The sequence below is a fragment of the Cryptotermes secundus genome, unplaced genomic scaffold (genome assembly GCF_002891405.2).
Source record: "Cryptotermes secundus unplaced genomic scaffold, Csec_1.0 scaffold666, whole genome shotgun sequence".
NCBI lineage: Eukaryota > Metazoa > Arthropoda > Insecta > Blattodea > Kalotermitidae > Cryptotermes > Cryptotermes secundus.
The window spans coordinates 337,720-365,042 of record NW_019731229.1 but is presented as its reverse complement, the minus strand read 5'-3'; the positions used below and the strand labels follow the sequence as shown (position 1 = coordinate 365,042).

The 27,323-nt window shown below is 38.4% G+C and overlaps 1 protein-coding gene across 1 annotated transcript in view; it reads left to right on the top strand.

Annotated features, from left to right (window-relative positions):
• Positions 1-27,323, top strand: part of LOC111866581 (contactin) — a 45,652-nt gene that overhangs the window by 3,507 nt on the left and 14,822 nt on the right. The window contains exons 3-14 of the mRNA XM_023855664.1: positions 2,286-2,509; positions 3,747-3,989; positions 6,468-6,618; positions 11,462-11,639; positions 13,112-13,312; positions 13,918-14,020; positions 14,804-14,985; positions 15,161-15,451; positions 17,947-18,084; positions 19,570-19,710; positions 24,964-25,130; positions 25,489-25,627. Of these exons, the coding sequence (XP_023711432.1) occupies positions 2,286-2,509; positions 3,747-3,989; positions 6,468-6,618; positions 11,462-11,639; positions 13,112-13,312; positions 13,918-14,020; positions 14,804-14,985; positions 15,161-15,451; positions 17,947-18,084; positions 19,570-19,710; positions 24,964-25,130; positions 25,489-25,627 (2,158 nt within the window). The remainder of the gene's footprint in view (positions 1-2,285; positions 2,510-3,746; positions 3,990-6,467; positions 6,619-11,461; positions 11,640-13,111; positions 13,313-13,917; positions 14,021-14,803; positions 14,986-15,160; positions 15,452-17,946; positions 18,085-19,569; positions 19,711-24,963; positions 25,131-25,488; positions 25,628-27,323) is intronic.

Sequence of the window (27,323 nt, the reverse complement as noted above, 5' to 3'; positions counted from 1 at the left end):
TACATGAAGGAATGAGTTCTTTTTCCCTCCCCCACACACATCCGTATCGTCTCAGGGGGTGACCACAGTGTTCTGCCTTAAATTGTGGCGTTTTTCTAAGAACTGGGCCTTTGTACTGTGCGAAATCAATGGATCATGCGAGAATAAACTTATGGACAACCTTTATTCTAAGAATTCCAATTGAGTGTGTTAGAGTGGCCAGCTCAGGGCAATAGTATATGATAAACACAGTACACATCACGTCTCTGTTGTTTATATCTTCAAAGCAAAGAAAACACGCCTTTCATAAGACTACGACGTAGGAACCGCTCGCCAGAGCCACAGGAACTTTGCTGCAAGACAGGCATATGTAACGATGACTAGGCGCAGATAAAGTCGTGTCTTATTTATACTCTGTTCCACTGACAACAGGCCAGCGAAAAATCTAACAATCTACAGCAAAACCATCAATTATTATGGGCGTTATAACATAGGTGTGCAGCTGGACGAAACATACACGTCGAACCCCCCCAGACGATTTAAATCCCTGACGAAACATACACGTCGAACCACGGCAACGGGTTAATGTTCCCAGTGCTTCGGTTATTGTTCAAAACAGTTCTTAAAATCCTGAACACAATTGACTGTCAGAATTTTATTTCACAGATGATTTAATGTCCTCAACGTGTGAGAAACGCTTTCCTTTCAGCACACTCTTGAGTTCTGGAAACAACCAGAAGTTATGTGGAGCTAAGTCAGGAGAATGCAGCAGATGATCCATGGTGGAGATGCCTTTTCCTGCTAAAGCTGCGACACTGGAAGTGAAGAATGTCCTAGCATGTTGTGTGAAAAATCAATGAGTGATCTCTCCATAGCTCTCCTCACTTGTGCCTCACAGCAGCAATAAGCCTTTCCAGCACCACATAGAATGTCAGATTAATAGTAGTCCCTTCAGGTACAAATTCGAAGTGGATGATACCCCTAATATCGAAAAGCCAATCAATGTTTTGATCTTGGCTTCTTTGGTGCAGGGGAATTCTTCAATCAGCAGTCCATGGACTGGCATTTGACTTCAGGATCATACTGATAACACCATGTTTCATCACCAGTGATGACACAAATAAAACATTATCTTTTTAAAGTTGTTCCCCCAAGTTCAGGCACAATGTGAGATGTCTGTCCTTTTGTTCCTCCATTAAGTTAGACAACACAAGCTGCACTGTTAACTTTCTCATGCCTAGATCCTGTATTAAAATTTTCCTAACAATGACTTTGCTCACATCAAACTGATCAGCTGTCATCTTGCAAGTTAACTGGCAGTCACATCACACACATTCCCTGATTTTCATGCCTTTTTTCCATTTGCTTCATTATGGGAGCACCTTGCTTATCATCGTCATACACATCATCTCTACCTTCTCTGAAACGTTAGTGCCACTAAAAACACTACAGTTGCTTATTATAGATTCACCATACATTGTTTTTAACATCTCTAATGATTCACTTGGCGATTTCTGCAGTTTTAATACAAAATTTCATGTTCATTCCCTGTTCCATCACATGCTCCATTTTCATGTTTGGACGAAGCTGATGACACACAAGGATCTAATGAGCTACCATTCTATGAATATGGAACACAGCTTAGCAAAACTTTCTGAGTTCTGTCTTGTTACATCACCTAACATTCCAAGTAACAGTGTTGCCAAATCACCCAGCATGAAATTAAAAATGAGTCTCAAAACTTATTGGGGGCACGCGGTACCATAGTTGTTTGAGGCACTATGCCACAAGGTTGAAGTACCAGGAATATTCTTGGAATGTTCTTGGGAGTAAAGGGCGGCTGCTGCATAAGGCTGACAACCTTACTGCCATCAGTGAACCAATTGTCTAGAAAATATGGGAACCTCAACATCTCACAACCTTATGGGCCTCCACGGCCGCTTACAGAGATACTTTACTTTACTTTACTTTACTTTTACTGTACTTACTCAAAACTTACTTTCCCAACCTTGTATGTTAAAATTTTGTACATCACACTGATGTAGGCCTGTTTGTGTTGTTTCACTGTGTGTCATGTGTTCCTATCAAATGCTGCGTATTTGTTTAGAAACAGGTCACAGAACCTTCTTCTTAGAATTGTATGTACCATTTTAATTATAAAGTGATGCACCACATTTTATTATTGTGGAGTTGTAGTTCCAGGTAATGGTACGACAAAATTAATACAGCCGTTCTATGAACTCCAGTTAAATCACTAAAAATGAATTGTAGTCAAAATTCCAAGAATTCTTTTAAATGTGTTTCAGGCATATCAGGCAGACTTGGTAAGTGTGAATACTCCTGATGAGCATGGGTTCCTGGTGAATGAACTGTTGTGGCAGGATCCTCAGCATCGTCGTTGGTACACAAGTGCACGTCAGCAGAGCCCCGACTATTGGTTAAATGGAGATAACTCACAGATAGTGAACATGGACAATGCTTTCCTCCCAGATCATCAGTCTACCTTCAATAAGGATTACTTGGTTTATAGGTGAAGCAGTGTTACAGTACTTTTAAATCCATTTCATGCAGTGGACACAGTAAATTGCCTTAACCTGAAACCCTGTGCTCTGACAGGTTTTGATGTATGGTAGTTCTGTTAGGACAGGCTTCTCGTGTCTGTGTTACAACAGTTCTAGTGGTCATTTTCAGCTTTTAAACATTGACAGTAATAAGTTGCTATGAAAATTTAAAAATAAAAAAAAAAAAAAAACTTCTGTCAAAAGATACAGCATGAAAAGTTTAAGATGATTAAATTGTTTTTTAACCTGTATGTATTTATAATGACCCATTTTGTCAGAACACTTAATATACATACTTCTGTAAACTAGTAATAATTTCTCTTCATAATGAATGTTTTATTTTGAACAGAACCTCGGCTTACTGTATTGACATTTATTAGCTCAGTTGCAGATTAATTTGTATCTTACTTTCTGCCCATTTCCTTCCTTCCTTTGTCAGTTTCAGAATATTAGAGGTGTATGACTCTCCAATGAAAGGCATGAAGAAACTATAGCTCACATGTTGCAACAAGTAGAACATCAAGTAATTTTGCACTGTACTAAATCACTACATAGTTTGCTACACAAGGGAGTACAGTTTAACTCTCCTGGCATCAGATATGAATTGAAAGGTGGAATGAGTTATGCCTCACAACATGTCTGTATAGGTCATATCACTCATGCATAATCAGACCACTAGCGGACAAAACGTCACATCTTCTTATGAAACTCATGCCTCAACTGCTGTGAAAACCTCATATCTTACATGATGTATTTTCTTTTTGTAATCAATAAAACAGATTTGTAAAATAAAAAATGTAGCCATGTGTTGACACACAATTGTTATGATACAAGCATTCTCCTACCATATACATTTATGTTATAAAGACTTCTCTAATGCAGATATGGGAAAACTAATAAAACATGACTAGTTGAATTAAGTGTAGAGGACCATAAACAAAACTCCATGTAGAAAAAATGATTGTTTCAAAATTTGCTGTATTATTGAACTGATTCATTCTTAACAACCAAGGTTTTATTTTAAAAATTGTAGCTCAGGAATGTATTAAATACAAATTCTATAATTACTCACTGCAGAATTAGGCATTTAAATTTGAAACAACCTCAGGCATGGATAAGTACAGAAGTTCATATATGAAGGTTTAGCGTCTTACAGATATCCTGTATGTGACTTACTGTACTAAGCAAACTTATTTTTTTCTACAGTTTCTCTAACCAGTTAAAACGTTGGGGCTTTGAACAAGTTGCTGGAGATGAGCCCCTTCTCTTCATCTGTGAAGCACCCATTGACAGTTTGCATTATCTGGCGGTGGATGACCGCACATACCAATATGGTGTTGATGTTGAAGATCCCCTGAAAGTGCCGCGAGGTCCATTCTTCATCAAGCAGCCACATGATGTAGTATTTGATCTATCAAAGAGAGAGATATTAAATGATGTCTCTTTGAGGTAAGTTAGAGTACAGTGAAACCTTGATTCTGCTTGAGTAAAATTAGTTATTTACTGTTTAACAGTTTTCTCTTCTCCTCATCCACCAGACTGGCTCTGGTGTCCACCCAACCTCCTATCCAATGTGTACCAGGGGCTCTTTCCCCAGAGGTAAAGTGGCCAGCCGTAAAGCTGACCACTCACCTCCAACTAGTGCCGAGGTCAAGAAAATGTGGATCTATACATCCACTCCCTCATTCACCTTCATGGTGTAGTGCTTAATTAGTTAAGCACAGCGACAACTTTATCATTTTTTATCACCTAATAAAAATGTGGCTTTGCAATCTGTCAATATTTCTAGAAATTAAAATGGCCTCTACTTTATGCAAAGATCTCTCATACCCAGTTTCACCAAAATTTGATCAATGTTTTATGACATGCAAGAAGAAGTTAAGTAAGGTTAAGTAAAGTAGGCTCTGTAATGGAACAATATGGCCAAAACTTGGAATTATGCAACAATGAAAAAAAAAACCCTGTACATTAGTTTAGACACTGACAAATGGGCAGACATGACCTCCACACATAACACATTGCTTTTTTTACTTTGATAAGAATGCTTAAAAATCCAATACTGGCCAGCTGGACCATGTAAAAGGTGTTATCACAATACAACATATGGTCAATAAAAGTTTAAAGAGGAGGAGGAGGAGGACTATAGATATTTTTTTATACTGTTTGTCCTGAAACTGGACACAGTGAAATAAGCAAGAATCTTCCAACAATATGCAATGCCACTTTCCAAATCTGAACCTGGATTATGCTGTTTTAAGGACCCATAATTTCAAATTTAATCAAATGGAGTGACTTGTCAGATCCCTAATAACATGATAAAGCACAAAGTATGCTTGCAAAATACAATTTACAAAGACTGAAAATTAAATGAAGTGAAATTGATTTCCTGCTATCATTCTAAAAATCAATCACTTGGTAAATGGAAAGAATTTAAACTTTCAGGTGAATGGTAATTAGTGCACAGACCTAACAATATTTTTGGGCAATGTGTAAATTTTAATGAAAAATTAATGCCGCAACAGCAACCTCAAACACTAAAAAATTGTTTTTTTAATACAAAGACAGTTTCTTCAGAATGAAATAAACACACATGCACACAATCATCTCACCACTAAAATTTTCCTCCCTGTAATCATGTCAAGACTCATCTTGGGGCATTCCTGGTCTTTTATCCAATAGATATTGAGGGTTCTTTACCAATAAGCAGCTGTGACAAGAAGTCAACTGTTCACTTTCACCAAATACCAAGGTTAATAATGTGCAGAAGTATACCACCATTCGTCCATGTGCCATGGCATAATGCATAATTACCCTACCAGGACTCAAACTCCAACCTCTTAGTCATCCAGCCTGTAGCCAGTTGCTATACCACCTACACTATCCCGGTTCCTATACTACAGTAAATAGGGCCATAAATTTGCCTTTCCATGTATCTCATAAACTGTTTCATAGATTCTTTTATATTTCAGTATGGAAGGCTCAGTGATATTTTTTTGACAATTCCAGTTTTCAGCCATATTGGTCCATAACAAAGCCTACTTTACTTAAGACCATAAGTGGACTTATATTTATTGTAAAATAAAATTTGCTGGAATTTAATGTGAGAGATGTTTGTATAATATCAGGTGGCCATTTCAATTATTGCTCATATTTACCAGTTGCAAAGTCTACTTTATGTAAGGCCATGGATGGACTTCAATATGTCTCCATAAACCATTTCACACATTTTGTTGAGGTTTGATGTTATGTATTATTATGCTGTGGAAATATGAATTTTGTTGATATTATGTTATATGGTTTTTGTGTTTCTGAAATGCTATGAATTGGCTACAAATGAATTTACTAAGCTGTAATGAACGCTGCTGGGAATTGTGTGTCTGACGTTATGGAGTACATCCTTTCCAATTCGAATTAGTCTTTATAATGTAATCCTGAGTTAAAATCTGGCCAATAGCCCCCCAATTACAGTGGGATTTAAAATTCCCTGTTCCCAGGCAATAAAATTTTGTAAGATCTGAAAAGAACTTTGAAATACTCTCACCGTCTTATATATCATTTTCCTTAATTTTTATTCTAGTACATGTAGAGTTTTTAATTGTGTTAGAATACTGTCTTGATCCTAGGTACTTGCAAAAATGGTAGGTATTTTCACACATTCCATATGTCAGAAAGTCAGGAAAAAGAATACCAGTTAAGTGATTGTTGCCTCTCAGAATTTTTGGGGTGTAATGTAAGGCTTGTACGCTAAAACAACAAAGGATGTGTTGTAAAACAAAAGCCATCATTCAAGAAAAATGGAAGGCATTCATCAGGTTTCAGATTTGAAATAATTGCTAATGGAAACTGATAATCATGCACAGTTTTTTAACAGTGGAATGCTTTATAATGTAATTTAGTTGCTGTATGGTATTCTATTGATGTTTTCAGTTGTTTTGCTGGAGGTTATCCAACACCTTCATATGAGTGGTTCAAGGAAGATTATGAGAATGATCGCTTAGTGTCTTACAAAGTAGACCCACTAAGTGATCGTCGTTATACACTAAGTGGTGGAACCCTGATCATTCATGACCCAAGACAGGTAACATGACATATTAAGACTTTACACTAAAACACTTAAAACTTTCCTTAACTCGTTTACTTTTGAACACTTCAGTACAAGTTGCTGTAGTGATTTTTTAGTTTAGATGTAGGGCAGGTGCCAGGAACTGTACACTATCAAAAGCCAGCATGTTATGAAATGTTATACAGGACCTTCTACCTGTACACATTTTTATCATTACCTAAGCAATAAAAATGGTCATGACATTTGGAATTTGGAAAGTTACAAGTCTGTAGGTCACATTAATTGAAAATAATAGTGAAATGTGAGCCACAGTGGGAGTGTAGGTGGACAGATGGGACAAGAATGGCATGGAACCAGCAGACAGTTAACTATACATTTCTCTATGGAAATGTAGTGAGAATCACCACTTAGAAGGAGGAATTTTTGCACATAAAGAAATCTTAACAGTAGTTAAAGAGGGCAAGATTTTTTTTTAAGGAATGTTGTATATAGTAGAAAGAAGTCCTTGGTGTCATATTTATCTGAATGCACATGCCTTACCTGGAAATGAATATGGTCATACAGAGGACAGCTTTTATGATGAACTAGAGCATGTGTTTCCATTAAATACCACAGAAAAATTTTTAGTGCAAAAGTGTGAACGAAGATGTTTGGAATGAGATTTTACGTGAAACTAGGAATGTTAATGGGGTTAGATAGTAAACTTTGTCACATCAGAAAGTCTAATTGTCAAGCATACTGAGTTCCCACAGTAAGGCATTCATGAATTTGTTTGAACATCCATAGGTTGGGGAGACTCACAGTCACATTGATCATGTAATGATAGGTAGACGATAGCATACAAATATTTTGATGTCAGATCTTTCATATGAACTGACTGATATGATTGCTGTTTGGTGGTTGCAGAAGTTAAAGAGAGACTGTCAGTAAGTAAGTGAGCAATATGAAAATTTGGTATGAAGATACTGAATATTGAAAAGCTAAAAGATATATAATGAAAAGAATACTTACATTAAAATCTTAACAGCTTAAAGACTGGTCGCATGATATCATGCTTTTCGCTTTTAAACATGGCGGACCAGTCGCATGATATCATGATTTTAGGACACGTTAGGTTGTAACACACTATACCTTGCTCTGGCACCTTGAAGCTGTGTAATAAAACTCCAGAATGTTTGGTTAGTATTCGGTAACATGACCTCACTGTTTTCTTAACCCACTCTAAAGGAAAATGCTTTGCCTGTCTTCAAGTTGTATGTATCAGCCAGTAGTTAGTAGTGGAATATGGATCAAGGACAAATTCTTCTCCAATGAGTTAGCTTACGTGCCTTGTGAGACCCATAGTGATGGTGACTCAGACAGTGGCAGTGACAGGGGAGGAAGAATTGTGGCCACAGACAGTAAAAGTGACAGTAGCTCTGATGAAAATGCAGGTAGGACCATTGCGGGAACAGCAAAAAATCTAAAAAAGATCACAAAAGTTCAAAATTGAAATACAAAGCATTTCTGATGAATGTGGCAAAGGCCTGGGCTACAGACCAGATGATGGCGGCAGAACCAGAGTCAGACACAGACTTAGGGCGACCGGGCCCATCAACTTCCACCCCACGCAGGCCTCATGTGGACCCCCTAGGGTGACTCTCGGGTGATATGCGGAAACATACCCTCGTGAAAATTGTGAACAGTGAACATTCCAAGGGGAAGCATCCTTCTAGGCAGTGCCATGTTTGCACAATTCACAAAAAAAGAATATGTATACATTGCAAGTTCTGTGTAATGCCACTTCACAAAGGGGAATGTTTCCAGAAATATCACACCCTCAAGCATGTCTAGGAGCATTGGTAAGTGTTCTCCATAAATTTTAGTTCATAAAATTAATTAGGAGATTTTATACTAATTTTTAAACTGAACAGTGCACAAGTTAGGATAGTAGGTTTAATAATGCCGGTCCCCAGGGTGATTTAAATATTTAAATTGCTGGTCCGCAAAGAGTTAAGTAGGTTGAGAAGCAGAATATTTAAAGGCAGAAACATGTTGATGCAGTCCAAGTAGCAGCTGCTCTTAATCAGGAAGCTTAGCTGGCAGGATCTGTGTGAGCAAAGATGACAGAGGTAACAATAGTAAAACAGTGATATTGAATGCCAGTTGGCTGTATGGCCATGTGGAAGGGTGGAACATCAAGGCAGTATCACTTACAAGCATTACATTGCGACAGTTTTTATGGTTTGATTTGAAGCTTTAATAGCTTTAATGAAGTCCTCTAAGGTGATCATCTGTGACATTGTGGGATTGGTGACTTGCATTTTAGAGGCTGTCTCTGTCTCCATCATCAATGGTTAGTGTGATGAGTATCATGTCGTGTATGTTGTATTTATGCAGTAAGCTGCTCTCTGTACCAATCTGGACTGTGTGGATAAGCATGGGCTGAGACAAATAGTGATGTATTGGCCGCTGTATCCCATGTTGAATGGTAATGTGTATTGGATAGACAGGCTATGCCATTGAGATGAGGTGTAACGAACAAGAGTAGCACATATGACTCTGCCAGCAAACTACGTTCATTAGAAATTGTAGAACACATCAAGGCAAAGCATTCAATAAACTTCAGAGAAACTATGGTACCAGCAAGAATTACAGGCTACATGAAATGCTTAGTGAAAGAGGCCATTGAGATTTTGTTACACTCTGGAAACTAACAGAGATACAGGATTCTCTCAGAGCTGTTCATGATACCTTGCCACCATCATATACGAGGGGTATTCAGAAAGCAATCTCTGGTGAACTGTAAACAAAACAAGCCATGAGAAAGAAAAATTATTATATGCAAGAATATGTACATACTTAAGCTACTTCTCAGCATGGCCACTGCTGGAATTGAGGTGCTTGTCATATGGGAGTTGTATGCCTGTGTCAAAGAAGTCTGCTGCCTGTGAGCTCAGCCACATTTTGACACCTTCCATCAACTCTTCATTATAAGTGTAGCGCTGTGATCCCAACCAGTTCTTCAGGTAGGTAAATAGATGGTAGTCACTCCAAGTCAGATCAGGGCTGTATGGAGGGTGGTCAAACAACTCCCAGTTGAAATCCTCTAGCAGTGCCTGAGTGCTAGCGGCTGTATGCAGGTGGACAGTGTCATGGAGGAGCTGTACACTGGATGTCAGTATTCCTGCCTTTTGCTCTGAATGAGCCTACCTAGTATTTTTGGTGTTTTGCAATACACTTCTGACTTCTTCGTGGTCCCTTGTTGCATGAATCCCACTATCAGCACTCCTTTCCTGTCCCAGAAAACAGTTGTCATTAGCTTTCTTGCAGACAAAACTTTTCTGGCATGTTTGGTGAATGTATGTGCATCCACTGCTTTGACTGCTCATTGGTTTCAGCATTCACAAATTAAACCCAGGTTTCATCACCTGTTAACTCATTCAGTGTGGCTGAGAAGTTAATTGTCATTTTTGCTGTATCACTCTGAAAAGTCAAAGCTGAAAACATTCTCTGTGTTTTGTATGCACCTCTGATCATTTTTAGAACGCATGTTGCACAAAACTTGTGAATACGTAGCTATGATGATCTCACAGAGAACAGTGTGTGAAATTTGTGGAAATTTACACGAAACTTCTGAAATTGTGAAACACTGTCTTTCACAAATTTTTGGTCAATATTTCATACAAGATCATCACTCAGTACTGATGGCAGGCTAACCACTTTGCTCTTCATTGTGAACATTTGTTTGCCTTCCCATCTTTGAACATTCTACACCATTGTCTTACAGTTCCTTTACTCTGTACATTTTGGCTGTAAACCATGTGTAAGTCATGATGGATTTCCATAGCATTCATGTTTTTAGCACGAAGAAAGCAGATAACATGAATTTCACAGCTGGCAAGATTATCAATCCTAGGACACATCATAACTCACTTTGTAAAGGCAAGAACAAACTCTAGGTGATCAGTTATATGATGGTTTACAAAGTAGTGAGTCATATGATACTACCTCGCATGTGTGAGCTTTTCCCTACTTCTACATTTGTTGCCAGAAATAAATGGAAGTTACTTTCCAAATAGCCTTCATAGAAACAGATGCAAGAACTTAAAAAGCACCACAGTGAAGGACCAGTGACTAGGAACATGAATTGTGATGTAGGGTTTGAATCCCACACAGGATTGTATATGTGGGTTCTCTGTAGACCATATAGGTCCATGCACACTGCCTGTATTAGGCCACCAACTGTGCCCTCTCCAAGCATCCATCAGCCCAAAGTCTTGCCTTCCTGTCCCAGCCTCCCTCCACTGCTCCTGCTCTTTTTACCCCAAACTGCATGACTACTGCCCACACACACACATGACTTCTCTCCTACCCTCCTTGGTTCCCTGTCCACCACACTCTTATGACTTGTGTCCCTGTGTCCCTGTGTTCGCACAGAATGATAACTAGCATCAACCCCGAGAAGGGCCAGTTGTGCAGATCTTAATCTCATTCATGCCCTCAGCGCTAGATGGAGGTGAGTGGTCAGCTTCATGCCCCTGCTGCTGTACTCCTCGTGAAAGAGCCTCTGGTACACATGGTAGAGGAGGCCGGTGTGGATGTTATGAGAGTAGATAATTTCTTGCTTCTTCCAGGAATCAAACCCTGATCCTTGGTTGTCCAAACTTCAGCCTACTTGCTGTCCCAATCGATCCATCAGGCTCCAATGCCCTAGAAATGATGATAAAATTAAGGGAACTTGTCTGTATATCTTTACATGAAAGTGATGATAAATATGCTTGATGGTCTTCTTACCTCACATGAGTTTGGTTTGACTCCTAATTTGAAGGTGATTTTAATATATTTAATAAATAAATGTTCAATTGTTTTTATACAGATTGAGGACAGAGGCACGTACCATTGTAAAGCAACAAATGAATTTGGTACAATAATATCAGAGAGCGTGCAGCTTGCTTTTGGATTTATTGGGGAATTCAACTTAAAGAGATCTCCAGAGAGTGGAAATCAGAATTGGGGAAAATCGATTTACTGTGATCCTCCTCAGCATTTCCCAGGTCAGATAAGTTTGACGGACGAATTGCAGTTGTTGCATGTTTTGTTTTAAAATGTGGGCATTATTGTATTTACCCAATTTAAAGACTAGCTTTTGTTATGTGATTAAGTGTCTGAGAAATGAGAAATTTTTTAACTTTGTATTTTAAGAAAATATATCGCAAAGACTGTTATTAATGGAACAGTGCAATCGGATTGATTGGATTGATTAGTGGAAAAGTGACTGCATATACACCACCTATAAATTCAAACATAGGAGGTAGGAGTCATTATGACCAAAACATTATTAGCACAATGTGTGATTTGCTTTTGATGGAGGTTTTGCATCCTCATTTGAAAAGTTTATGCAAAGTTTATCAGTGTAACACTTAAGCACAGATAATTATTTTAATTTCAAGATTGTTTTTGGTCAGAGATTTACTGTATTAGTGAGATTTTGCAACTTGAAAACTGTGGTGTTGATCTGATGAGTGTCAGGCATGCCAATATATATACATATACAGTAGAACTTGGTTATAACGTCATCAAAGGGACCTAAAAATAGTGTCGTTATAAACGAATGTCGTTGTAACCGAAATGGGCACTTCCACAGTAGCCTTACGTTAGTCATGTAAAAATGTACCAAAAACCGAGTTAAAATGTTGCATTTTTTAGTGAAATACGTAGTTAAGTACAGACTAACGTAACATTAACGTGGAATTGCCCAAATGTGTAATATCAAAGACATATTACAGCGCTTTTCACTGACAATACACCCCGCACTAGTACTGTATATTAAAGGTAGGCCTACTCACCAAATTACAGTAGATTACATCAATTGTTGTGCCTTACTGTACCTAGATACGAGTACAGTAATCAGTTATCTTCATCTGTTTCCTGTTACTTGCCCAATACACACTTTCTAAATTACGTTCAATGTCCATATCAGAGAAATTCAGGAATGAAAATGACGTTACATACGAGGTTGATGCATTTGTGCATGTCGTACTAAGCAAGGTATAAAAACAGTTGCTTTATGAGGAATTAGTTCGTACCATTGAATATTTGACGCAATAGACAAGGTGTCGCAGAAACCGATGTTGCTCTAACCAAGTTTTACTGTATATGATTTTAAAGAACTTGAACTTTTCTATAATTAAATGTGTAAAAACTTGTAAGAAGCTTCTTTTATGAGTCTCTGTATGCTAATATTTGTAATCAGTATTTTGTAGATGTGGTTATATAAATGTTTCACTTTTCAGCTGTTGTCTGCATTATCTTGTATAAGACATAACTGTGTAAGTTGTGGAGACTGGCTGCTTATCAAAACACCATACTTCAATTAATTGCTTATGAATTGAAGCTTCAGTCTACTTCTTTTGACGACTCTAGTGTTTAAGGATTGAACGTTCCTTTGCTGTGCATATTTGATATCAGCAATGGTTAATTATGTGCATTCTAACTCATTTTGTTGCTTTACTGTGTCATTTTACAGATGTAAACTACTACTGGGCCCGTGACTACTTCCCAAATTTTGTGGAAGAGGATAAACGTGTGTTTGTATCTTTTGATGGTGCCCTCTATTTTTCGGCCCTGGAGAACATTGATCGAGGGAACTACAGTTGTAATGTACAGAGCAAAGTCTCTGACAAAGGTCGCAATGGACCCTTTTTTCCCTTGCGTGTCCTACCATATCGTAAGTTCACATGCCGTCCTGATATTTGAATGGTGTTCTAAGCATTCAGAGCTGTTAACATTATGTTGTTTTTCTTTGATACAGAGCTTGATACAACAAGTTTAAAATTATTATTTCTTAACCCATTGTCCTATTGTTTAGAATGTTCCTAATTCCTATATGAAAGTAATTCACACATTTAAAATTTTTTCCCAAAAATTATTGCAGGTTTACTACATCTGTTTTTCAGTAAGCAAACTTCTTTGATTTTAATCTGATGACATGTCACTGCTATCAAAGCAGCTGACATAGCTGAACCGTGTTTTGTCAATTTACATTAATGGGATAAGAATGTAACCTGTCTGGTTTCACATTGTGTAGATATTATGAATTGGCACATTTAATATAGCACATGTAGTGTGGATTAAAATGAGAAGAAAGAGTATCAGTGAGTAGGCTCTTTAGTTTGTAAATAAATTTCGCATATATCTACTCAAAGTAAATACATGTATATTTGTGAAAATATGTTAGTATAGTGTGTAACACTTTGCAGAATTGTTTGCCATATTCCAAAATTTTATGATATATTTTGGCCCCCAAAAAAGTAATTTTTCACTGTCTTTCAGCAAATTACCAGCAGTTGAAATTTCCAAATAATTTCCCAAAGGCTTTTCCTGAAGCTCCTGTAGCAGGCCGTGAGGTTCGTTTGGAATGTGTTGCTTTTGGATAGTAAGTAGATGTTATATACAATATTGTTCTAGGATATTTACTTTTTAAAGTATATTTTAATACACATATATTAATTGTTATAATCCAAGAGAATGGTGTGTGCACTGAGCTATGGCAGAAAAGTAAATTGCTTTTCAGTGTTATTTGTAGAGGAAATCTGTCACTTCCCAACAGATAAGAAAAAGCAGGAGGGTACAGTGCAGAGAACAATGCTTTTAATTATAAATGTGTCTATACCCAAGCACCATCTTGGATTGACTTATTAAAAAGAGCATACACAGCTCATAATATGTGCCCTCATTGATGCAGAAACTGTTTGTTTAATATCCATTTGTGCCTATTTACTGACTCTTCCTTGCAAAACAGATTTTTCCCCAAAACCACCAAAATCCTTTACAGTATCAGATTTTTCTCAATATCCTCTTTTGAATTCATAGTCATATCATGATTTAACTAGTTGCACCATCACAATACAGTGATTAGCACTTCTGCATACAGCAAGTTTGGATTCACACGTCAGCCTGAGCTCTCCTGCTGAGTTCTTTCAGATTTACTTGGCTCCATCATACACATTCTGGGACAGTACCTCAAATTATACCAGTATCACTTCCCGCCACGTCCTTTCCAATTCATCATTCTCTGATCATTTTATCATTTGATGCTACATAATCTCAGCCATTGACTGTATAATTGAGTACCATAAGACATGACTAAACAAATAAATAAATTGAGTAGTTTGCAAAAGTGTATCATCAGATATTGTAAAAGTTTATTTATTTCTAGCCCCGTACCATCTTACAATTGGACTCGTAGAGGTGCAAGCTTGCCAAAGGGTGCCATCACTACCAACTACAATCGAGTACTGATTATACAGAAAGTCCAAGTGGAAGATGAGGGAGAGTATGTATGTCGAGTAACCAATGATAAAGCAGCTATTGAACACAGTGTGATCCTTAGCATACAAGGTATGAGAGTAATCCATAAGATGTTCACTTGCCTGAAGAAATATATTTCTCTGCACAGTTAAAATTTAATCAAGATGAGTGAGATGAATAACTTAATTTTTGGTTGCCTTTATCCTTTCCATAATAAATTTTTCTGTTCGTAAATGATGTATCCTTATAAAAAAAATTGTTCCAGCTGAACCAAACTTCACAATTCCTCTGCTAGACAAGCATATGGATAATAAAGGAGAGCTTACATGGACATGCGAAGCATTTGGGATTCCTGATGTAAATTACACATGGTTCAGAAATGGAGAAATGTTGGATGTGAACAAATTACCTCATGAGGACCGTGACCGCTACATTATTGTTGATAATGTACTGACAATAAAGTATTTAGATCCTGAAAGAGATCAGGCAATGTACCAATGTCGAGCCAGAAATGTTCTTAAAACCAAGTATTCATCAGCGCAGTTAAGAATTCTCTGTAAGTACTTCACAGCAAATACTGAAGGGATTGGCTAGAAAAAGATGACGAACTAAATCATAGGAAAAAATAAATTAATGTTATGTATTTTTCACATTTTGATGGAAATTGTAGATACAACATTGCAGTATAGGCTTATTTGCAGATATTCAAGATGTACATACATGTGCACACACACACACAAATGCACAAAACCTTGCACACATACACATAAATAGTGGGTTTAACTGCTGGCCCTTGCACTCTGACCTTTAGTGATTTATTGTGCATTACTCCTCCAGTTTAACCCTTTAACAACCATACAGTTTGAATGAAGTGCAGGATTCTTCGTATAGATGCATCATGATAGTCATCTGGTTCCATAAAATGTCCCAGGTAACAAAATCATAAGTAAGCTATGGCCTCACACTCACATAGGATGTATGTGGCTGATTCATCTTTTTGTAGGCACCTTTTGCAAATGGGATTGTCTGTCATCCCATCTGGAAAAGTGACAATGTCCTATAAGTAGTCCTACCATGCACCATAACTGGTTTCTGTTTAAATTTAATAGTTCCTTGGTTCTTTTGGCAGAGGGTCTGTGTGTCAGTTCTTTTGCCTGTTTGAGTCCTGTTAAGGATTCCCATTGTTTTCTACGGTCTGTGTTTGCCCAGTTCCTGACAGCTTTGTTTGGCAGCTCCTACTGAGATGCCCACATGTTGGTTCATGTCCTATAAATGGACATTCAGCTCCAAGTTTTGCTAGTTGATCGGCAGTTTCATTACCGGCAATACCAAACCAGTTTTGATTTGATCTAGTAATTGTCAAATGCTTTAATTGCAGCTTGACTATCTGATAAGAATTCAGATATTTTCATTTATATAGTTCCTATCTAGACTCTCAGTTGCGCATGCCTTAATGGCATATACTTATGCCAGAATGCTGTGGCGTATTACCCAAGGCTGACGCTAAGCTGCTGTGTGCCATAACCATACACCCCCAACCCCAGTTCCTGTATTGGTCTTGGAGCCATCTGTGTGCCATCCTTTCCTGTCGGGTTGAAACCCGTCTTTCCATTCACTTCTTTCAGGGAATCTGACTGTTCAAGATTTGTCACAGACGTGTCTTGGTATCATTCTCTCAGTCCCCCATCCATAGGGTGGCTTCTTTTTTTCATGCCCTGAGTCATGTATGCATGTCCAGAACCTTCAGATTTGGGTGTCCATTGATTGCTGCTGTAGATTTGTAAATTCCTGCTCTGGCCTCAGCCTCCAAGTGCAAGTGCAGTGGCAGGAGTCCAATGATGACCTCAGTTGCAGCTGTTGGAGCTGTTTTCATTGCTCTAGTAATGACCAATCAGGTCATCCTTTGCAATATGCTAAGTTCAGCCTTGCTTGTTTTGAGTTTGACCACACAGTGGTAGCATAGGTGACTGTGGTTCTTACAAGCATGGTGTATATCCAGTATATCACATTTGGTTTCTGTACATATATAGATATTTAGATTTATGGTGTACAGGTCATTGGCTAGAGCAGCATTAAGTTCTTTCCGGAAGAATGGAAATCAGATTTAAAATAAAATGTTCGTGTTATTTGTGTGATTATTATGTAGGCTCACCAAACAGTTGAAATGACTTGAACAGCCCACATAATAATTAGCCTTGCAGTTGGGAGTTTTATTTTCCCCAGGGATAAAGTTGCTGGGGCATGATGCCAACCACTCACCTTCTCCTAATCCTGAGGTTAAGAATGATGGAGGTATGCCTCCACTCTCCAATATGTCTTCATTGTGTTGTGCTGATTTAATTAAGCACACAACAACTTCACTTTCACATTTACCATTTTGGAGTTTCATTATGTGAAAGAAAATGTTATTGCATTCATTTTGTGTACTGTTCTAAAACTGTTTCTTGTTAAATTTATAGTATGCAGTTGTTATTGTTATTCAATGCTGCTCAGTCTCTTTAAAGACTTGGAAGTAGTCCCATGTGTATATTGAGGTTGAGTAATTAAAAAGCTTCTCTGGAATTCTTATGTCAATTTATCATAATTGCTTTTTCACTAATTGTTTCTTCTTTGGCGTGACTTAGATCTTTATTTTCCATACATTCTTTGGTAAATTTTTATTATGTGTTCAGTATATATAATTGAACTGTATTTATATTTTTGTGTAGAGTTGAACTTTGAAACTGATATTTGGCTCTTAGTGGGATGAATATGGGTTGGGTTTATCTGGCTCACTGTTGGTAACATTTGTGGACTCTTGTGAACATTATAATAAATCTTCTGAAGCCATAAAATGTAGGAAATATCTTGACTAGCTGAGTGACTCTCAGTTTCTCAAGAAGGACTGCTGTATGGAGTTTAGAACATTCTTAAGCAGAGACAGAATTTGAAGTTCATATTCAAATGTGACTGTTGAGAAGGATGTTATCAGCCATGTAACTAGTGAACCTGAAGTGATTAGGTGTAATATGGCCTGCAGTTTTTAAATTTATTGGTATTTGTATGTTCTAGCATTGAAACCCTCTTTCAAGAAACGACCCCTTGAATTGGAAACATATGCTGCAGAAGGCGGAAATATAACAATAATATGTAATCCTGAAGCAGCACCAAGACCCAAATTTGTGTGGAAAAAAGATGGTAACGTTATTGGTGAGTGTTCTTTGCTCTGTTATATGTTTCATAAGGCAATTTATCCTGTCTGCCCTAAGGTGAGATTGGAATTGAAATAGCATATTTTCAAAATTGTTAAGGAAGGTGATTACATGTAATATATGACAGAAGTACCTATTCTTCACATAGAATGCCGTTTCTTTCCTTCTTATTGTCACAGTATGTAGTAGCTAAAGTTTTCAGGAAGGAATAACATTCATTAACTATAGTTAAAAAAAACAGTTGCAACCAAGGATTTAAATCACATCTGATAACTGCTGCAATGCTCACACATCACCTTAACAGCCACAGCTACTGTGTTCAGTGACAAGAGTACGAAGTGATTTTTGTAATGTCTGTTGTTCTATATTAGGTCATATGTAAGAAAGAGGAAATAGAAAAATTACATTTTTTTGTTTGTTAGATAAACACAAGTATGTTCTCTATTTCTTTCTCACAACTTTTATTTAAAATTATATAATATATGCATATATTTCATGATCTGGGAAGTTGTGACACATAGGCATAGTTTTTTTTTATTGCTAATGGGGTGGGACTAAGTCCCTTGTACTGTGGCCACTTCTGGCCTATTGTACCAGCCCCAGGTGATAGGTGAGGGTGATTGTGGAGCAATTAGTGGAATGAAGATAGGCAGGGGAAAGCGAAGTACTTGGAGAAAACCTGCCCCAGCGCCACTTTGTCCACCACAAATCGCACTTGACCAGACCCGGGATAGAACCCGGGCCGCCGCGGTGGGAAGCCAGCGAATAACCGCTTGAGCTATGGCTCGGCCTAAGCATAGTTAATCTTTTGATTGTGACTTGTATAGATAGAACATTAGTTCACATCCTCTTATGGAGGTTTCATCTGTGTACTCAAATGCAGACAAGCATGTATGGGTCACATTACANAGTGCAAAGTTAAGAATGGGACTTTGCATTTGGCCCTAGCAATGCCTTTGTTCTTCCCTCCCTCCCATTATGTTGGTATGAAATGATTTAATTTGTGAAATTTCAGTATGAGAATGCATCTAATAGAATCTTGTGCTCAGTGCAAGTCATATCAGTAGTTTCTTGTTCAACTTATAAAAGCACTTGTATACATGATACCTAGCTTGCCAGACAATGAAGCAAGAGTGCTGAATGGATGTTCACTGATGTTCTTCACATAGTAAAAGATGAATAACAAAATCCAAGAAACTGTGAAAAACTCCATTGATTATGAACTTGTGCAGTTTGACTGTAGGAGAGATGAATAATGGCTGTAAGCCTTTTGAATATATTGTGAACAAGGGTTCTGTCTTCTGGAATATAATGCTGAGTAGTCCGTTTAAAGTCACCTGACATTTCAGAGGAACATGTTCCCTGCATCTTCCAGGTGAAAGAATGAGCCAAACAAGAAACTAACATGAAGCAGGTAGCAAGCAGAGGTTAATAAACTGTTCAGTAAATTGCCATTGGTAAGAAATGTTATTGTTATTTTCAGGTGGTGGTGGTCGTCGACATATTCTAGAAAATGGTAATCTCATAGTTAGTCCTGTTTCTCGAGATGATGCTGGCCTATACACGTGCACAGCATCAAATTCTTATGGATCTGATGAGAGCAAAGGGAGACTAATTGTGTTACGTAAGTGACTTCATACTGTTTCTGATTTTCAAGCCTTCTGCTAAAACTTTAGATGTTAAAAGTGACAAAACTATGTACGTGGTGCAATCCAAAAGTTCCCGAAATATATTAATAAAAACTCTTACGTCTTACCTAGATCTTATTCTGCACCATCACCTTCAAAGTAGTCCCCTTGGGAGCACATACACCGATCCCAGCATTTCTGCCACTTTTCAGATGCATCCTGGAAGTCTTTCTTTGTTAGGGTGTTTAGTACCGTCTGCGTTTCTGCTTGAATTTCCTCAACTGTATCAAATCTTCGCCCCTTCAACTTGATTTTCATCTTGGGGAAGAGAAAGAAGTCGCGTGGAGCTAAGTCTGGTGAGTACAGTGGTTGGGGAACAACTGCCATCTTGTTTTTAGCCAAAAATTCCTGCACAATGTAAGCCGTATGAGGTCGTGCGTTGTCATGGTGGAGTACGCAGTCATTTGTGCGCCACTTCTCTGTACGTTTTCTCCTCATGTTCTCCCTCAAACGCCTTAGAACATCGTGATAGAACTCTTTATTGACTGTCTGACCAGGAGGGACGAACTCCTTATGAACAATCCCGTCAGTATCAAAAAACAGATCAACATTGACTTAATGTTGCTCTTGACTTGTCGAGCTTTTTTTGGCCGAGGTGAAGAAGGGCTCTTCCATTGCGACGATTGCTGCTTGCTTTCAGGGTCCTAACCATAAACCCAACTTTCGTCACCAGTGACAAGCTTCAAAAGAAAGTTTGGATCCTCTTGAAGCTGTTGCTGAAGTTCCCTGCAGACTTCCAAGCAATGCTGCTTCTGTTCATTTTGCAGCAGTCATGGCACAAACTTCGCCGCAATCCTCCTCATGTTCAGTGCCTCTGACAAAATTCGTAGACATGTACCATAACTTAGTCCCAAGGTATTACAGAGGTCTTGGATGGGCAGTCTACGATCTTGCAGAATCAGATCCCTAACTTTCGCCACCTTTTCTAATGTGCCAGTTGACGGCCGTCCCGAACAATCATCGTCATCATCATCGATGTTTGGCCATTTTTGAAACGCTTATAGCAGTTGTAAGTTTGTGTCTGGCCTAAACTGTTGTCAACAAAAGCTTGCTTCAACATTTGGTGCATTTCTGCAGAGGTTTTCCCAAATTTAAAACAAAACTTTATACAAGCACACTACTCTCTCAGGTCAGCCATCTCAAAACCGCAAACACATGGAAACACAACAATGGAAATATGTTCACCAACAATAAACCCAACCACTCAACTCAACGCCGCTTGCCACACTGATCCAAGAAGGGTGTGTTGGGAGACACCTAGCAGTATTTCAATGTACTCTTAACCATTCGCACGCAAAATTCAGATTTTGGGAACTTTTGGATTGCACCATGTATAAGCATGAGATATAGATTTTAAATCAGAAATACATAAAATTACTGAGAATAATGTTCAGAGAACCTAAATGTTTGGATTCTTTGCCTAAAGTTTCTTAGGTATGAATTAACTAGAAGTGTTGCAACACAGTTTTCAGTGCCTCAGTTGTTTCTATTGAAGGAGCTTTGAGAACTGTACTTACACCAATAAATCCAATTTCAGTGTTTTCATATATATTCCAATTGAGTTCATTAGTGAAATTATTTAGACAGTGCATTTGTGAACAGTAAATTTGTCAGTCACGTATATTGAAGTTGCATTTGTCCAGGGTCTGGAGTTCAAAATGGAATAGTGTGCTTTTATGATATGGCATAGATTAGGGTAACACGAGAATTTTATGTCCACATGGTACAGCATATTTTTAGGAGGTGTGATGGAACATTCAGGTCTTTGACTGGGCAGAAGAGAAATGGCATTAATTTCTCAGCAGGGGACATGCTGATCTTGCGATAAGGCACTGGACTCTTATTCTGAGGCTTCTGAGTTTGATTCTGACTGAGACCATCTGTGTGTAGATTTTCCTGCTTACAGATTGAAACCATCTCTATCAGGAATGGAACTTTGGGATTGTAAAGAATATCAGGCCCCCTGTTAATATCATGCAATCACAGAACCCATCCCATAAGTGTATTCGTTCATTCATCAGTAATCTGTCAAGACGACAGGTCCACAGTCTCTTACAAAACAGTTCCTTCACTTGATGCAATCTAGAGCTTTCTCCTTCAAATGACAGTATCCTCTTCTGTCCCCAAGGTCATCCAGCATCTTCTTACGTCTTCTTCCTCGTCTTCTTGTCACTTCTATCCGCCCCTCTATCTTCCCTTCAATAACTTCTTTTAGAAGTCAGTTTCTGCGTAAAACATGACCAATCCAATTAGCCTTCTGTTTTCTTATTTCATGTAGGATATTCCTCTGCTCACTGACTCTAATTAACACTTCTTCATTTCTCACATAATCGATCCAACTGATCTTCACCATCCTTCTCCAGCACCACATTTCGAAGCTTTCCAGGTGTTTCTGATCTACTGCCCTAAGTGTCCAAGTTTCAGCCCCATACAAAGCAATGCTCCAAATGTAGCATTTCACTAGTTTCTTTCTCAAATTTAATTCCAATTTGCTGGTAAAAAGATTCATAAGTGTATTGTGAGTGATAAAAATAGAAATGGGGTTATAATTGCTAGGCCTATGGTACAAAGGATTATAGGCCATATACATTATTGTGGAAACTAGTGATTCCCAAAGAACCATACATCCACGTAATATTTCTGTGAAATCATTTAAAGTAAATGGGAGCAGTCCCTAGAAAATTCACTGATATGAATATTGTATTCGGTTTCAGTCTCAGTATATTTATGAGTCTAAGATAATTATAAGACCACCTCTGGTCTAGTGGTCAGAGTTCCTGGCTACAGATCCAGAAGTCTCAGGTTCGATTCCCAGCGCTACCAGATTTTCTGAGAAATAGTGGGTCTGGAATGGAGTCCACTCAGCCTTGTGGGGATAATTGAGGAGCTACTTTAATGTAAAAGTAGCTGCTCTGGTCTAGAAAACTAAGATTAATGGCCGTTGGAATCCGTTGCGCTGACCACACTGTAATAATCTGAGAATTATGCATGTATTGTGAGGCTGAAACTGAATAAAATATTCTGTACACAATATGAAACAAAAATACAGTATCACTGTTATGAAGTATACTTTCTTCAAACAACCAATGTGATCAAAGCTGAGGACTGTGGCAGAGTTACTGAAAAGGAATAGCTGGTAATTTACACAGTGAAAGATCATTAATACAGTTGTCAAGTTAAAAATGTTAAATTTGTGAAGATTTGTTAACATTGTCGAGCTTCATTAACATATATATAAATAATAATTCCTTACTCACAAAATTCAGAGTAACAGAAATTTCATGAACTACGCAGTTTTGAGTTCATTGGCCTGTTCCAGTTCCTAACTCTGGGGTTGACCATCTCTTCTAAGATTTCTGTTTCCATGTGGTTGATACTGCCACACTTCTTTAGGTATTTGGTAACCTTCCATTTTTCAGATATTATTCAGCTGGTTATTTATATAATCTTATATGTTTGTCTTCAGGTTTAAAGTGTTTGTCTTCCTGATTTCTACATTGTGTTGATGATCTGTATATCTGGTTATTGCCTGAAGAAATTTCACCTTTGCTGTCTGTATCATGATTTTTCCTCATGACCTGTGTTTCACTTCCATGTATGAATGTTGGTACTGCCATTACTTTTACATATACTACTACAGTCAGTAATTTCATGCATTGTGGTTTTATTGCACTGTATCACAAGGTACTCACATACAGTTACACATGTCCACTTCCTCTCTCAATACAATCACCATTGGCCACTCTGTAAGTCTGCCAACGTTGGTATAGCTGCTGGAAACACTGCTGAAAGATATTTGCTGGAAGGTCCCCCACGGCTTCCCTTGTGGCAGTGACGATCTCGTTGGCTGACTGAAATCGATGCCCACATAGCTTTTCTTTCAAGCAGGGAAAGAAAAAGGTCACATGGTAAGAGATCAGGTTAGTATGGAGGGTGTGGCAAAATGGTGACCTTTTGTTTTGCCAGCTGCTCTTGGACAAGCACAGAGCGATGTGCAGGGGTGTTATTATGTAGCAACAGCCAGTTCTTCCTGCACTAAAGCCCAAGACACTTACAGTGAATTGAATATCATAGACGGTGAAGGATCTCATTGTTGTAGCAGTGCTTGTTTACAGTTGCTTCTTCTAGGATGAGTTCCATGGGAACAATTCCAGATGAGTCGAAAAACATTTCAAGCACTACCTTGCCTCTTGGCCTGTCCTGTTGCAGTGTCTTCTTTCTTGGCAACAGTGGTGATTTCCAGATGGTTGACTGTAGCTTCAGTTATGGATCAAACAGAAAACACCATGTTTCATCTCCTGTTATGATCCAGTTGAGAAACGTTCCATCTTTGTCTTCACTATCGATCAGGTTACCGCAAATGCTTGTGTTGGTCACGTTGGTCTTGTGTCAGGACACATGGAACACTGTGCTGGGTGATACAAGACATGTTCAGGTCATCAGACACAATTTTGTAGCAAGTACTATGGTTAATCCATGCTGTTGCTGCTCCTGCGATTTCATCTACTGTTTGGGAGTGGTTGACACGCACCAGCGTTGCAACTTCTTGGGAGTTTACTTCTGACCATTCTTGGCTGACCCATATTCTCATCATCTTCCAAACTGTCTCTCCCCTGTGCAAAACGCTTGTGCCACTTAAACACAGCACTACAGCTCAAGGCTTCTTCACCTTATGCTTGCTTCATCATCTGAAATGTTTCATTAGCAGATTTGCTCTTAACTGCAACATTCTCAATTTCTGCCACTTGCAGAGAACTGCCCTCCACAACATTGACTTTCGTTCCAAACACATTGCATGCATGCAACTGCTTCTTGCTGGGACAAGAGAAGAACAGACATGGCACCATCTTGTGGCTCCTTGTATCCGCTGTAGTGCGTAACAGTGCCACTATGCGGCCAGTCCATGGAATTATTAACTGTACTATGTAGAGGTTCAACCTATGAGAATTATCATGCAGCTTCAGTTGTTCTTTGATTTATACCACAGACTGCAGAGTCAAGTCAAGTTCTAACCATCCAGTTATTGATTTCAGCATTCGGCACAGCATGAGCACATCTCAAAGGCAGTACTTGAGTGCTATATGCACCCTGTTTCTGGTCAGTTTTTCAGGAAAAAATTAGACATGGTAGTTTATAAAATAACCTCTATGTATGTGAGTTTACTTGAGAAGTTATTGGTTTTTTTGCAGAGGCTCCTAGGTTTGTTGAGCGTATGAGAACCCGTATTGTGACTGCAGTGGAAGATGATATGAGGCTTAGATGCCAAGCCGAGTCAGAGGAAATCCTAGACCTTGCCTACATATGGACACATAATGGCCTTCGCATACGAGATACAGATCTCATTCATACACGATCTGTAAGTTTCTTTCAAACAATTTTAAATTTTCACAGCAGATACTTTTTATGTTTATATGTGCTCAGTGAGAGAGCCAGGAAAGCTCAATCAATTAGTGATGGGCTATGGGCTGGGCGGCCAGAATTCAGTTCCAGGCAGAGGCAAGATTTTTCTCCTCTCCATAATATCCAGACCATCTCTGGGTTAGGGGCCCTTGTTCTTATTGTTATCATCATAATCATCAAGCCGCAGCAGTAACCACCATCTCCACCATCATAGCTCTTGTCGTTGTTGTCAATTGTTATTGGGATTTTCATTGGCTTGAATATCTTTCCAGATTTTTGAATGAAATGTCAGTATTTTTTGCTGTATATTCCAGACTGTTGATGGCGGCATGTTGGACATCAGAAACATAACATTTGCAGATGCTGGAGATTATGAGTGCATCATCAAAACTGCAGTTGGTAGAATCTCAAGCAAAACATCTGTGTTTGTGCATGGACCTCCTGGACCACCTGGTAAGCTTTAAATTAAATGTGATGTTTCAAGTTGGCTGTGCTTTTAAAATGAAGTTAAAATTTTTGTACTTTATTGCCAAGTTTTACATCCATTTTTCTATCCAGAATTCAAGGTTAACATTCACAAAATAATAACTATAATTAGGGGACAAAATAATCTCAGTGTACAAGTAAGTCAGATTTGAACATGTCTCTTTTAAATTTGTGTACTAGTAAAAAAATTCATTATGATTCCAAGCCTGTTCATTTCAAACTATGTGAATTACAATAGTTATTAAAATGGGGAAGGCAGTTGGTATTTTATACATGTATAAAGTTCTTGAGAAAATACCATATTTACTTCAACCTGACAGGAGATTTTTGTAAAGTTACAAAAAAAGACCTAAGTGTCTTAAATTTCCATTGTCAGAAAATAATCTTCAACAGTCAGAGCCAGCTCTACATAGTCTGGCTACTGACAGTATTATAAAGTACCCCACAGTAAGAAATCAAAAGGAGTTACAGTATTTACGTTATCAGCCGTACTGTGTATGCTTTAAGGTCAAAACTATTGCACAATAGAAAAAAATATCATGACATTGTGACTGATGCAAGGACCTACTGAGATGCATGTATATGGTCTTTAATCCGTGTATGCAACTGTGAAAAAATACTGTCATGTGTGGGGTGGTACACGCAAAACAATGACGGGTTCTAGTTTGGATGATTGGATTTATTAGCACTTTGGTTACAACTTTCTTAATCACACAGGCAGTACAGTGCTTTCACTGACTTACACACTTTATATTTCACCGTTACAGACACACACACACACACACACACGCACGCACACGCACACACGCACGCGCGCCAACACACACACACACACACACAAACACACACACACACACACACTAGACCTCTCCTGGGAATGCAATTAAAACACAGGNTTACACACTTTATATTTCACCGTTACAGACACACACACACACACACACACACACACACACACTAGACCTCTCCTGGGAATGCAATTAAAACACAGGAACTAGTGCTTCAGATCACTCCAAATATTACACATGAATAAAGTCTTCTAATCACACCTTATATCTTCACAAGTCGACTAACCTTCTATGGCTGTCTCCTACCGAGAACTCAGAACACACTACCTTGGTTGGTCAAAGTCAAAGTCACATTGCAACTGACGCTCAGTCAGTCTGTCTGTCTTGGTGTCGAGCCCCGGCTGGGACTCATGACCAGATGCTACTTTTTAAATGAAATTTACTGTCCTGTCCATGTGGGGTGCCCTCTCTGATGAGAGATCATCATTATATAGCCGTGGCATGGACCACACAGAAAACAGTCTCTCTATTGTTGAGGTTTGTTTACTGAGCTGTTGCATAGCAATGGTCGCAACGCAGATCCCATGGAAAACCAATCATGTGTTAGCTATCTTGACAGTTCATTGTTGCACTGACTGTTGCCTAGCAACAAGCTATAAACATTTGTCCTATTGTTGAAACATATCGCTGGGTATCTGTCGAGCCATTGCCTGGCATTGCATTGACATGTCACAGTACCTAATGTCACAGTCAAGTGGTTAGCATTCTTGCTTCATGTTTGAAAGATCAAGTGTGAATCTTGTTTCATAAATCAACTATGTTACTGAGGTCATGGTTTTCTGCAGTCCCTTCAGGTAAATGCTTAGACGGTACCA